Source organism: Dipodomys ordii, unplaced genomic scaffold (genome assembly GCF_000151885.1).
Source record: "Dipodomys ordii isolate 6190 unplaced genomic scaffold, Dord_2.0 Scaffold27, whole genome shotgun sequence".
Lineage (NCBI taxonomy): Eukaryota > Metazoa > Chordata > Mammalia > Rodentia > Heteromyidae > Dipodomys > Dipodomys ordii.
This window is the reverse complement of record NW_012267243.1, coordinates 3513740-3528006: the sequence shown is the minus strand read 5'-3', so window position 1 is coordinate 3528006 and position 14267 is coordinate 3513740. Positions and strand designations below refer to the sequence as shown.

At 47.7% G+C, this 14267-nt stretch overlaps 1 protein-coding gene across 1 annotated transcript; it reads right to left on the bottom strand.

Annotated features, from left to right (window-relative positions):
- Window positions 1-450: 450 nt before the first annotated feature.
- On the bottom strand, window positions 451-11128 carry Glul (glutamate-ammonia ligase). The gene is made up of 7 exons (XM_013015688.1): window positions 10995-11128; window positions 8251-8429; window positions 6349-6510; window positions 3766-3912; window positions 3268-3395; window positions 2868-3067; window positions 451-2124 (listed from the first exon to the last, which is right to left on the bottom strand). Exons 2-7 carry the CDS (start codon window positions 8414-8416, stop codon window positions 1806-1808), a joined length of 1122 nt encoding a protein of 373 aa, XP_012871142.1. The 5' UTR covers window positions 8417-8429; window positions 10995-11128; the 3' UTR covers window positions 451-1805.
- Window positions 11129-14267: the final 3139 nt, after the last annotated feature.

The following is a 14267-nucleotide window of genomic DNA, read 5'->3' as shown; positions in this document are numbered from 1 at the left end:
AGTTAATCCCACATTAAATATTTTGACCTGTTATAAAACTAACTCAGGATTAAGACTGTTGGAATCCACATTAAAGCATGGTAGCTCAAAAAGCAAACTCTGAGTGCAGGAATCAGTTGTACTAGTCACAAAACAGAACCATTAAGTCTGAGCTTATTTTGCCTCTAAACCAAACATCTCCATTAAAAAAAATTGGGGGGGGGGTAGGAAATGAAGGAATGAAACGGCACTTAGGTTTCCTTAAAAAAGAAAACCATGAAGAAAGTCAGAAGAGAAGCTTGTAAATGTTAGGTTGATTTATAAGCGCTGCTCTGGGCAGTTGCATGGTGTTTACAAGGAAGAGTTATCTAACTTTGAACATACTGTACATGGCGATTAGAAGTCGTCATGGCTAGAGAAAGAAAAGCCACAGCCAGCTGCCGCAGCCAGCAGAAAAACAACCAGAGTATGTAGGGATGGAAATCGAGTGTGTTTATTATAAAAGGAAAAAAAATAACTCCTTAAGAATCTTAACAAAGAAAGAAATATTTTGCACTGAGAGAAAAGACACAGGATACAAAAAAAAAAAATTACAAGTGTTTTAACTCCAGTCCTGTCCCTGACTCCTGGGAAGAGCAGAGTGGAAGGAGGCAGTTGAAGACAATTCTGCAAAAATTAGACTTAGAAAGCCTACACATTTGATTAAAATCTAAACCTGTTTTGCTTTAGAAAATCTTTAATATACCAAAAGGCCTGCTTTAGTGACATGCTAGCCTACCAGAAAAGTAACCCCCAACCCCCACCCCTTGTCAGTAAGTGTTCAAGTTGACCAGCCAACTCATACTTCTAAACCCACATGTGGACAAGTCCATGTGTGCCTTTTAAACCTCTCCACCAGGCTCTCATGATGGCGAATAATGTGCATGTATCCATCATCTCCTGCAGAAGGGTAGGTGGGAAAACTGTGGGTGCTAATGGAGGACTGAGAGCCCCCAAGAACAGCTTCTCCAGAACTACATCCCTCACCCCTATTGCAAAGGAGATCCTCATCTTGAAACCCAACTATTCGTCTCCAGTTTGGCACCCAGTAACCAGGATGATTTTTCTCCTTCAGGAAAAAAACCACACATGTCCACCCACGCATATATAACATTTTTTTGTTTTTACATTTAAATATAAAAATACTACTCTGCTTTGTGTTACCAATGGAGGGCCATGCAATTGAGGGACTTCTTTCAGGGTAGGGATGCAGTCCTCAGTTTCCAGTCTGAGCTTTGTGTTCATGGGAGGGCAGGTGGCCCCCAGCAGGGGACTTACCATAGCAACAGAAGGAGGCATTCCCCCCTCACCCCAGCCCCTCCCTCCTTGCCTAGCTCCCCTTTGTAATACAAAGTCGGTTTTACCTTGAGAAGCAGCTTTCTACCAAGGGGAAATCCTAACCTGATCAGTTAGGCCCTCCCCTTTCATCTACCCTGCAGAGAAAAGTCCTCCCCTCTCCCCCCTCCTTCAGAAACACATCCCCCCTATGCCTACTAGACAAGCATACCTGATGAGATCGGAGCAGTGGCTACCCCTCTCCCCCCACTACCACGTTAGAAAGCTCCAGCGACAGGAAAAATGGGGGGGGGGTGATGGGTGTAAAAGATTAAAAACTTGACCCTTCTACCTTGACCAAAGAAAGCAATATTAATTGAGCATAGGGAATAAAAAGACCTTGATCTTGCACCCTTCAGTTACAGAGGGGATGATCAGGTAACTAAGAGGAGGAGGAGGAGAGGATGAAGAGCTAGGAGGGGCTAGATGGCTGCAGGTCTAGGTGGGTCCTTTTAGTTTTTGTACTGGAAGGGCTCATCGCCAGTTTCGTTGAGAAGACATGTACGGACGATGGCTTCTGTCACTGCGTAAGGATCACAATTGGCAGAAGGGCGACGATCTTCAAAGTAACCCCTCTTCTCCTGGCCGACAGTCCGGGGAATGCGGATGCTGGCGCTGCGGTTGGCCACACCAGCCGAAAAATCGTTGATGTTGGAGGTTTCATGGAAGCCAGTTAGACGACGGGCATTGTCCAGCCCCCCCTTGGGATCATAGGCGCGAATGTGGTACTGGTGACGCTTGCTCAGTCTGTCAATGGCCTCCTCAATGAACCTACAGGAGATACAAGATTAACCCTTGGCCTGGCCTGCAAGGTTGGGAGCAGGTAGGAATCAAAAAATGAAGTTCACTGAAATATATGGCCCAAATAGATACTCGCGGGCAGTGACTTTGCCTTGGTATTTGGGTGCTCCCATGATCATCACTACAACAAAAAGATCGGAACTACTTGACTTTTTCCCATCATAAGCATTAAGCACATCCACTTGTGTCTCACACCTGTAATCCTAGCTCCCTAGGCAAGAGGCTGAGATCTGAGGATCACAGCTGGAAGCCAGTTCAGGTAAAAAAATGTCTGTGTGCCTCTTATCTCCAATTAACCACCCAAAAGCCAGAAGTGGAGAGCTGTGGCACAAGTGATAAGAGTGCTAGCCTTCATCAAAAAAGCTAAGAAATAGGGCCCAGGCCCTGAGTTCAAATCCCAGTACAGTAAAGAAGAAAAGATTATCTAGCTGTACTGGGGCTTGAACTCAGGACCTTGCACTTTCTAAGCAGTTACTCTTACCACTGAAGCCATGCCCCCCCACCACTCCTGGTTTTCTGTTAGTAGTTTTCATTAAAGACTTTCAAGTGTTTGGATCCATTATCAGTGTTCCTAGAGTATTATCCAGTACTTTTCAAATGGGAAGATGACATATCTCCAATACAAAGATTATGAAAGATTGACTGGATTGATCCTGTCTGCTCAATCTTTCTGCCAGGAATAACCCTGTCTGGGCTCAGTAGAAGCTATTTACCTCAAACCGTTCTCCTCCCGCATGGCCTTGGTGCTGAAGTTGGTATGGCAGCCTGCACCATTCCAGTTCCCAGGAATGGGCTTGGGGTCAAACGTTGCTATCACGCCAAAGTCTTCACATACGCGATGCAAGATGAAACGGGCCACCCAGAGATGATCTCCCATGCGGATTCCTTCGCAGGGCCCAATTTGGAATTCCCACTGGCAAGAGTAAGGTGGAGCATTAAAAATAATCAGCAGCTCTGCCTCAACCCAAGCTCCTGAACCTGCTTTCTTCATTCAACCCATTCAAGTTGTAGGTTAATAATAAGTAGGGCAGTGGCAGCCCTTGCTAGCCCAAGTCCCCATTTACCTACCCACCCTGAAGTCAGACAGGAAGAGATAAATCGCGAGCCACTTACCTGGGCAGGCATGACCTCAGCATTTGTCCCAGTAATCTTGATTCCAGCATACAAGCAGGCCCGGTAATGTGCTTCTACAATATCCCTGCCATAGGCTCTGTCAGCTCCCACACCGCAATAATAAGGACCTGGAGTGATATCAAGACAAAAGTGATGAAGAGTCAAGTAATCCAGAAAACCCCAGGCAGAAATCAGAAGGCCCTCACCCTTGCTCTCCTGACACTATCCCTGCTTTCACTACCAAGTAGGGGATGGGACAACTCAGGCGCACATCTTTGCACAGCCTTGGGGGGAGCCAAAGGTTCCCCTCTCAATCCTTTCTCCTCTCTTGGTACATTTAAATCTATCTCTGGGTTTCAGTCATTTTTAGCCAATCTCAGCTCTTTCACTCAGGCATTGCTCCCATCTCTAGAGAAAGGGGTTTGGGCTTCCCTAGCTACTAAGTACTTGGGTGGGGAGAACTCCAAATTAATCTTTATACCTCCAGGGAAGACTTACCTTGAGGCCCAGGGAAGCCGTTGGAAGGCCAACCAAAAGGGTGTCCATCTGTGCCCATGAGAGTGTATTCCTGCTCCATCCCGAACCAGGGGTGCTGGCTGCCCACCATGTCCATTATACGTTTACAGGTGTGTCTCAAGTTGGTCTCTAGAAAGCGAGTTGGCATGCCATCAGGGGTATGTAGGGACACGTATGCTGACTGTGCATGCTGGAGGGAACATGGCCCCTCCCATGGCAACCCAGGGCAAACCTTTGCAGGCCACATCAAGCTGGGAAAACACTCGGAAAGACTTGGCATAATTAAACTCAAAACTAAGTCACATGGAAATGGATACAGGGCAGAGCAAGTGCTCACCTATCAGCATGCTGGCTACTTTCCAAGTACCAGGCTCTTATTCACAAGATAGCTGCTTCTAACTCTCAGCCCTATCCTGTTTTTTCTCAGCACTTACAGCCAAATCTATTTTTTTTTGTAACTGAGAATAATTTGTCCTTTAGGACCCTTACATACCAGTTATATAGTATTGGCTGTTACAAATGAAAAACAATTAAGGGATGAATTCAACTGGAAACAGCTTCCAAGCTAGAAAAGAACTTTGAAAGACAAACCATTCAACTGAATCTTCATAACAACCTGAGGTGGGTATTAGAACTTTTCCTTTTTATAGACTAGAAAACCAAGTTCAGCAGCCAGGCGCTGGTGGCTCATGCCTATAATCCTATCTACTCCGGAGGCTGAGATCTGAGGATTGTGGTGTGAAGCCAGTCCAGGTAGGAAGTCCATGAGACTCATCTCTAATAAACTACTCAAGAAAAAACTGGAAGTGGCGCTGTGGCTCAAGTGGCAAAAGTGCTAGCCGTGAGCACAAAGAATCTGGTTCAAGCCACAGGACTGGTGAGGGCTGGGGAGAAGGGAAAAAGTTCAGCAATGCTATGCTAGTTGACTTGCCCAAATTACAGGGCAAGCAGCAGAGTCAGGAAATCCACAGCTGTCTGCTGACTTCAGATTCCAGGCCCTTCACCAACAATACAGTCTCTTAAAGCAAAGCCATAGAAGAACCAGAGTCCCCTAAGAAACACTGGCAGTGTGGGAAAAACTTCACAGAAGTGAAGTTTTAGAAGGTAACTGCATAGTGGTACATGCCTATAATCCTAGCATTAAGAAGTTGAGGCAGTGCCAGGCACTGGTGGTTCACGCCTGTAATCCTAGCTACTCAGGAGGCTGAGATCTGAGGACAGCGGTTCAAAGCCAGCCCAGGCAAGAAAGATCATGAGACACCTATCTCCAATAAACCACCAAAAAAAAAAAACCGGAAGTGGCGCTGTAGCTCAAGTGGTAGAGAAACTTGCCTTGAGCTGAAGAGCTGAGGGACAGTTCCCAGGCTCAGAGTTCAAGCCCCACGACAACAAAAAAAAGTGGAGGAAGATTTCAAGTTCAAGGACAGCCTGGACTACATAATAAAAACCTTGCCTCAAAAAAAAAAAAGCTGACTATCTGAAAATAAACATGTCTTAGGACAGACAAGTCACAGAAGAAACAGGAACTCAGAAGTGCAGCTACAGCAAAGCTCAAGGAAAACATTTTCAGGGAACCAAGACACTCATTTTAATCAGTGAATAGAAAGACATAAGAGTCAAACAATAGCCAATACTGAATGTGTTTGTTCCCAAATAATCCACACATTAACTCAAATCTTTCAAATGAGTAAGATCAGTTTAGTATTTCCTCCATTTAAAACTCAACAAAATGGGGCTGGGAAGGTGGCTCAGTGGTAGAGCGCTTATCTTGCATGCCTGAGGCCCTGGGTTCCATTCCTCAGCACCACATAAGAAAACAGAAAAAAGCCAGAAGTGGCACTGTGGCTCAAGTGATAGAGCGCTAGCCTTAAGCTGAAGAGCTGAGGGACAGCACCAGGCCCAGAGTTCAGGCTCCACAACCAGATTCCCCACCCCCACCTCAAAAAAAAGCTCAGCAAAATGAATTACAGGGAATAAATTAATCGCCCAGGTTCATTGGCAATAAGAGGTAGATCAAGGACATAATTTCCCTGACTCCAGGATATAGGTTCCTTTTTTTTTTTGGTTGGCCATGGGGCTTTAACTCTGGCCTTGCCACTGTTGCTCAGTTCCTCAGCTCAAGGCTACCACTCTCGTACCTGAGTCACAGCACCACTTCCGGTTTTCTGGTGATTGGAGATAAGAATCTCACAGAAAAAAAAAAAACCCACAGACTTTCCTGCCTGGGCTGGCTTTGAACAATGATCCTCAGATCTCAGGCCCCTTAGTAGCTAGGGATTACAGGTTCTTAAACGTATGCAGGCCTGTGTTACAAAGAACTCTAATTAGTAAAGACAGAAGAATTCAATACCATTTTATGCAACCAGTAAAAAGGGTCCAAGGAAGGACAGGCCCCATAGTCTCTTTTCAAGAAGCTCAGGGTACAGACATTCATAAAAATAAAATTAGTGCTGAGATAATCTAAGCTTCCCAATACTAACTTCAGAATGTTGTCTTCTTCCTTCCACAGAAGGCATGAACTGGTAGGGACAAAAGGAAGTGGTGGTTTCCCAATCCTGTGCATACCTGCAGGCTTGCGATTATACTTGAATACTTCACACAACACCAGCTTGTTGGGGTCCTTGCGAAAGGGGTCCCGAAACATGGCAGCAGGGAGAAGATACATGTCACTGTTGGAGCCTTCAGACTGGTAAGTACTGGAACCATCAAAGTTCCACTCAGGTAACTCTGGAGAAAAAGAAGGAAAAAAAATTAAAAACATACAGAAACTTTCAAGGCAGGAATACAGCCAAGCAAGCCCTTATCTCCCTTTCTGTTTACTTATTTTTTGTGTGTGAGCTAGTACTGGGGTTTGAACTCAGGGCCTCAGGCTCTTGCTTGACTTTGCTTGCTGCTCAAGACTGGTACTCTATCACTTGTTGAGCCACAGCTCTATTTCTGGCTTTTTGCAAGGACTTTTCTACCAGAGCTGACTTCAAACTGCGATCCTCAGATTTCAGTCTCCCGAGTACCTAGGATTACAGAGGAAGCAGCCAGATCCTTTCTATTTCTGAAGATCTGTTGTCTTTCCCAGAAGGGTGTGAAGGCCCCAGCATTATATAAACCTATACACCTTACAGCTCTCCCAGAGTTCCAAATAAGACCATTGTATCACTTCCTTGTAAGAAACACCTAAGGGCAGACATTGGTGACCTCTTAAAATAACTTCACTGGGAGGGGGAGGATTCTGCTTCTCTCACTAAGCCAAATCATTGCTTCCTTCTCTCACTCGCTGTCCTCTATGCCTGTTTACTGACTGTTTTAGTTCAAGCTATGTCCTTTTAGATAAAATAACAGATGCATCCATACCACTTATTCACTTTCCCCACTGTTTTAAGGGGCAGTTCCTTTGTTTCTCCTGTGGACTATGAGTTCTCAGAGGCCAGACTCCTACGATGTATACTCATAGTCCAATCTGCCACATAAGCACACAAGATATATGCTCTACATCACTTATTCAAATATGAACACTGTAGAAAGGGCAAGCTCTTCTAAAGTTGGTAAGAGGTGACAGTCTTCCTCCTTGCCCCTCCCCAAAAAGGGGGATGCCTATGGTTCATTCTAGACCGAAAATTGAAGGACTTGATGCTAATATAATAGTTCTGGAAGTATGAGACCAGAGGATTTGAAAATTTCTAAAAGCCCATGGATAGGCTCCATGCTAATTTGTTTAGATTATTAAAATGAGCATTATCAATCAAAAAAAATTTCTAAAAAGTCTTAACTAAGGACATGGCTTAAATGGAAAACCACTTGCCTAGCAAATGAACTTTTGAGGTTAAGCCCCAGTACTGTTAAAATAAAATTAAAAAAATAGCTGGACACTGGTGGCTCACTCCTGTAATCCTAGCTACTCAGGAGGCTGAGATCTGTGGATCCAAAATTCAAAGCCAGCCTGGGCAGGAACATGCGTGAAACTCTGATCTCTAATTAATCACCAGAAAACTGGAAGTGGTTCTGTGGCTCAAGTTAGAGTGCTAGCCTTGAGCTGAAGAGCTCAGGGACAGTGCCCAGGCCCAGAGCAAGACCCACGACCAACAAAAAGAATAAAATAAAAAATTAGTAGATAGCAGTCAGGTTTCAAACTGGGCTCCTGGGGATATCTTAGAGGTAGCTAAGTGGGGATGAGCAAGTCAGCAAGGACTCTACTTCCATACACTCCACTATCCAGATTCAGTGTTCTTTAATATATTTGGCATATGAACAAGTCTCTTATTTAAATCAAAGGTTCCATTGTTACTCTACTCTGAGGCTGAGCAAGAGCTTAGTGTTGACTGAAGTCAGAAAAGCCCTGCCTTAGAAAAGCTTTGCAAACAGAACAAAGGTCAAATCCAGTGGCTGTGTTGGTCTAAGGCTGCTGACCACCTGAGGCTACTTGATACCCCCTCCCCCACCCCCATTCTTCCCAATCGCTTCACCCAATCTCACCTTCTACACACTTGGGCTCACAGTCCAGGGTTCGAGTCTTGCAGCGTAGCCCTTCTCCAGTACCATCAATCCAGATATACATGGCTTGGACTTTTTCGCCCTGAGGCAGGGACATGTACGACTGCTTAATGCCTTTGTTCAAATGAGAACTTGCTGAGGTGGCCATGATGGAAGATGCTCTAGAAAGAGAAAAGTAACTATCAACACCCACTCCAAATAATCTCTGCAGGAATGTCCTAATTCTGGAGGAAGAGAGGGTGGGGAATGGAGAAGCACTCTAGCAATCCCAGATACTCAGGGAGGGACCCAGGAGGTTAAATAGAATGCAAAGATAGCCTGGAGCAGTTACTGAGACCTTATCTAAATGGACTGGTGGTATGGCCTAAATGGTAGAGCAACTAAGAGACCCTGGATATATCCAAAGGTGCAATTATTCCCTCTATTTTCAGGGGATTTAGAGTTTTTTTTAGTAAATAAAGATCTACTTAGTCCCTCTAGTTTTATGTTACACAAAGGATATTTTTTAAAAAATTATAAACCAGTAGGAGACAGGTGCCTATAATCCTAACTACACAGGAGGCTGAGATCTGAGGATGGGGGTTCAAAGCTAGTTTGGGCAGGAAAGTCTGTGAGACTCTTATCTCCAATAAACCGGAAGTGGAGCTGTGGCTCAAGTGGTAGAGCGCTATAGCCTTGAGCTGAAGAGCTGAGGGTCAGTACCCAGACCCAGAGTTCAAGCACCATGACTGACCACCCCCCCCCTCCGCCCCCAACAAAAAAACTAGTATGAGGGAATGAAGACATGGCTGTGGTTTCTGTTCAGAGTCTTTCTCCTTTAGCCCTTGGACCCTAGCTGATCTTAATGGACACTCCTTCCTCCTCCCCACCTTAAGCATTTCCATTGAGAATTAAAATAGGGAGTTAACTAAAAGATTTAATAAAGACTGGAGGCTACCTGAAAGAAAAGTCCTGCAGTATTATTATCACCAAGATGACAAAAATAGCCCACACAAGTCAGACTTCAAGACGGTATGATGTAAAGTTCTCACCTCCAAAGACAGACTTAGGGTGAAAATAACCATCTCTGGACATGGCAGTTTAGAAAAGCTTCTCAAGTAGGAAATTCCCACTTTTAATAATTAAAAAAAAAAATCCTGGGATTTCGAAAGCTTGGAGTCATGCTATAAAAGCCACAGCCACAAAACCTCTGGAAGAAGAGACTGAGGCCACAAAACCAGCCTCACTCAACACAAGAGGAAACGCACCCCGCCCCCCCCCTCCTTCGCCCAGGGTGGCTGTAAAGGGAACATATTGTTCTCCTCCAATGACTTGGGCAACTTTCTGAAGTACAGTGGCAAAGTTTCTATGGGCAACCGTCCATGTTTGCCCAGCTGAAAACAACTGCTTCTCCTCCAACAGCCTCACCCTTCCCCTGGGGAGCAGTTGTTAGAGAACCAACCCCTGCCGGTACCTACAGCATTCTAGAGACCTAGTGTCAAAATCCCTGAACCTTTTGGGGTGCTCCTAGACTACAAGCCGGGTCAGCCTTTCTCTTCCAACCTGTTACACCTCCCACGTCCAAGTCACACTTTCAACACCTCCAGCTGGATGCCAGCAGCCTAATTCTCGATCCACAAGGGGCCACCCGGCGCCAAGTTCACGTGGGGTGCAACGCGGCTGCCAGAGCCCGGGTCCTGTCTCCCTGACAGTTCACTCACCCCAGCGGCAGTTGGTTTAAGGTACTGGGGTTACTGTCTCTAGCCCTTCTCTTTTTACAGCCGTGATCGTCCTCGACCTCTCGCCTTCGGAGTTTGGGCGAGGGTGATGATGGAGTGGGGGACCCGGAGCGTTCCTGCCGAGACACGCCAGGCCCAAAGCCTTTACACCCAAGCCACGATTTTTCTCCCGGGTTCACAGAGTAGGTGAGGAAGCCGAGGTAGTTGGGAGACTCCGACGATCGCGACCCCAGGTCTTCATCTTCACATCTCCGCCCGGCTCTGTGGCTGGGGGAGGTTCCCCGCCTCCCGGCCCCGGGGGAGCTAGGATAATCCACTTTGAGAGCAACCCCTTCCCACGGACAGGTCCTAAAAGTTGTCGCTCGCCCCTGGGGCCGGCGGTGACTTCAGGGTCTCCTCCACAGGGCCATGCCCGGGAAGGCGGAGGCCGGCGGGGAAAGCGGGGGGGTCCGCGGGAGAGTCCGCGCGCCGCTGCGACCTCTGCCTGGCCAGGTCTCTCCACTGCGCCGCCCGCGGGCCGCGCCGCGGCCCCAGCTCCCCTCCATTGTTCCGTCACACGGGCGGCGCTCCGGGACCCCCCGTGGCAGGGCCCCCGGGATCCCCCGGTCGCCCCCGACTCCCGGCTAAACCGCGCCGCCCGGGGGGAGGGGGAAACCCAGCGCTCGGCGTGCGCTCGGGCCGGGGACCACACGGCCACCGGGTGCACACGGCGCCCGGGCCACCCCAGGGCGCCCGTTTCCGGGGGGCGGTGCCTCGGGCCGCAAAAGTAGCCGAGGAAGATCAAAACAACCCGCCCTCCCCACCGCTGCCCTTCCCCTGAGCTCGGCCCCGGGACCGCCCTGCCTTCACCAACCGGGCAGAACCCGAGATCCGAAGCCCGCGGGCCGGGCCTCGAGGCCCGGAGATGGGAGGTCGGGGACAGAACGAAAGCAGCACCCGAGGGGGGGGCACCACGATCCGGGGTTGGCGCCCATCAGCCGGGCACCCCTGGTGGGGCCTGGCGCTTACCCGGGCGGCGAGCTGGCGGGATGGTGGGCGGACAGGCCGCGATAGCGAGGCGGATGGCGGAGAGGAGGTGGCGGTGCCGCTCACAGGCCCGGCGCGGGTCTCATTCTCGGCTCTGCGGGTTGCCGGCTGCCGCACCTTTTTATCCAAGGTCCCGGGCCGTCCTCGGCGCTCTGATTGGCTCGTCGCTGCCCGGAGCCCGAGCTCATTAGCTGATACGCCTCGGGGTCCCGCGGCCATTGGGCGAGGAGCCTTGAGGACTCCGCCCTTCCGAGAGAGCGAGTCTGGGAAGAAAGAAAGAGAAAGGGGGGCGGGGTGGGGGGGAAGCGGAGCGGGAGGAGGGGACGGAATGGTGGTTGGAGCCGGCTGCGCGCACGGGGACGAGGCCCGGCCGGGGGAGGAAGTCACCGCCATCGGCCCGCCCGGGAGCCCCACGGACCCCCCACCAGCCTCCCACACAACCCCCGCAGCCACGCGGGCATCTTTGCCCCTGCTGCCTTTGCTGTGCACAGCTGTGCGGGGAGAGCTCTCGGTGTAAATCCAGCACCGCAGGACTGACTTTTGCCCTTTGTTTGAGAAAGCCTTGAGACACACAATTGGCCACTCGCTCTTCTTCAGCGTGATGGGGATTGCGGGGTGCAGGAACTCAGGGGAGCCCTAGGAAAGGCTGGAGGGGGATGTGGTTCCCGGGGGGAGGGGGGAGGCCTGGAAACGCCCCACCTCCCCAGGACTTCCACAGTACCCTGTGAAGTTACCTATTTAATCGAATTCCTGCATGACTATAATTCCACCGGGCAGAGCTCTAAGCCCAAAGTTTCCTCATCAGCAAAAGGAAGCCGTTCAAAGGAGCAGATTTGACATTGCTCTGTGCACAGGGCCCTAGTGCAGCTGAAGGGAGAAGCAGCGTGTGCCTTTGGAACTCCAGAGTTCAACACAAAGTTTAGGGACCCTTGAGAAATGCTCCCTGAGTGTGCTTCCCAAGTACTTCATTATGACTGGAAAAGTGAGAGTAAGTAACTCTCCCCCCGACTCAGCCTGGCAGTGATGGTGCACCCACAAAGGTACATGGGAACGCTACCTTGAAATAAACCCTTGAGATCATGCTCGAATTTCGTGTTTGGCTCTCCCGGCAGTTTCTTAAGCATTCCACTTTTAGCACCTGAAGTCCGCCTGAGGGTGTTTGGCTTTTTTAAAATTTTATTTATTTTTTAATGTCTTTCAGCAACTCGAATGTTTGAGAGTGAGATTTTCTGTTAAAAAGACCAAGAAACCATGTTTCCAGTGCCCTTGGAAGGGGAAAGGAAGAAGTTTGTTCTTCTGGTTATGTTCTGTACCACAAATATGAAAAAGAAATGTTGTCTGTGACCACACACACACACAACGTGGCTTCTTTGGTCAACAGCCGTTCCCCTAAAGTGTGGTTAACACTCTGGCACTTCCAAATGCCACGCCGCATTCATCTCCAAACAGGCTTTTGGTGTGCTCTGGACTGGGAAAGGCACCTTGAAATTTCCATTTTAGATTTCAGGGGAGCACACATGTTGAAAAGCATTATGAAATATAAATTCAACTTCAGGCTCTTTCTCTTCCTGTAGTTTTGGTGTTAGACAAGTCAGTTAGCCAAACAAGACCTCTGTTTCCTTGCCTACTAGGAATAATGGTAACTGTATTATAGATTACAGGGATTGATTTGGTAGCTTATGCAGCAGAAATTAGGATAAGATCTAGAACAAAGTAAGTGCTTTGAAAACAGTGATGATTATCATTTGATAGGCTAGGATTATCTGAACAGATTGAATCATTAATTTCCCCTTGGTCACTCCTTCCTTAGAACTTTCTGACAGCATAGCACCCCCATTGTAACTTTAATGAAAGCTAACATAGGTTCAGTAACAAAGTCCTTATTGTGTCACTCTGTTTCTGTGAAGTCTTCAGTTTAGATGGCTAGTGAAGGGGGCAGAGAAGTCAATGGTGATTTTCTTGTTTTAAATAACATTGAGTTCCAAATGTGAAACACTCCAGGATCAACCAAAAGCTTTCTCTTGTACTCATGGACATCAGCACTGGTGGAGGGAATGTCAAACATAACAGAACATTTAATAAAGAACAAATGCAGTGTTCAAAATTTATATCACTTTTGCCTTGTGATTGCAAGATTCCTGGCCATATTCTTTTTCCTAGATATGTTCCCCTCCTTAGCCGGTTTTTCATCCTGTGTCCCCCCCGTTGTGTCCAGGGTGAGTGTTCAGTAAACATTTATTGACCGCACAGAAATGACAGCGGCATCATCAAGAGAACGTGTGCTTTGAGGTGTGTTTCCAAGAAGGGAAATACTTTGATCCTTTCTGTTCTGTTAGGGATAGAGAGATGTGACCACTGACTCTTCTACGAGTCAACAAGAGACTTTGCCACCTTGATCAAATCCATACTTAGTTAAAGTAGCCAAATTAGAATCCAGACAACTGCAAGGAATGACCAGGGAAGTTAAAGAGTGTGCCCTAGACCAAAAAAAAAAAAAAAAAAAGCAGAAGAAAGTCCTTTAATTGGTTCACCCCCAGAAAATCAGGCTGTACTTTTAGAGAAGTTAAAAGTAGAACTGACTATTTTGTCCACTTGTACTTTGCTGTGTCTGCTCCCCTTTGTTATTCATCCCCCTCATCTCTAAATTGTCTATGGCCTCATGGTCTAACCCCTCCAGAAAAAGAGCATTCAGAGGCTTTGTAGTCTTGGTACATATGCGTAGGGGACTTGCTGGCATGTCCTTTGAACTCAGGGTTCTTTCTCTTTGAGTGGAGTTGCTCTGTCCCAGGGGTGGGTGGAGTGGGAGGGCAAGAAGACAGGGAAAGGGTTTGTTCTCAATCTGCAAGTAGCCCAGGACTTATCACATCGCTTTCATGTCCATGAATGAAGGCCTCACCTTGGTTGGGCTTTCTCTGTGAGTTCTCCACATATCTTCTTTTTCTCTCTTTCCAAAAGACTCATTCTTGAGTCCTTGAACCATCCACCTTCAACCATAACGTGCTATTTATTTGTTTTCGTATGTTTAAGTAGTTGTACAAAGAGGTTTCAGCTCACCCTGTCAATTGATAAGGACAATGTGGGTTTTTTGGTTACGAATTTACTATTATTATAAAGGTGATGTACAGAGGGGTTGCTGTTTCAGGTTATGAGTGCGTTGTTGTTATTGTTTTGTGCCAGTCCTGGGCTTTGAACTCTGGGCATAGGTGTTGTTTCTAAGGTCCTTTTGCTCAAGGCTAGCACTCTACCACTTGAGCT

What these genes read in the sequence shown, in the direction of transcription:
- Glul (XM_013015688.1), bottom strand. Translation starts at nt 8,416, where the DNA reads ATGGCCACCTCAGCAAGTTCTCATTTGAACAAAGGCATTAAGCAGTCG. An exon ending in GTATAATCGCAAGCCTGCAG is followed by an intron (nt 3,913 to 6,348) that starts GTATGCACAGGA and finishes CTCGCTTTCTAG; the next exon opens with AGACCAACTTGAGACACACC. An exon ending in CGGCTTCCCTGGGCCTCAAG is followed by an intron (nt 3,396 to 3,765) that starts GTAAGTCTTCCC and finishes ATATCACTCCAG; the next exon opens with GTCCTTATTATTGCGGTGTG.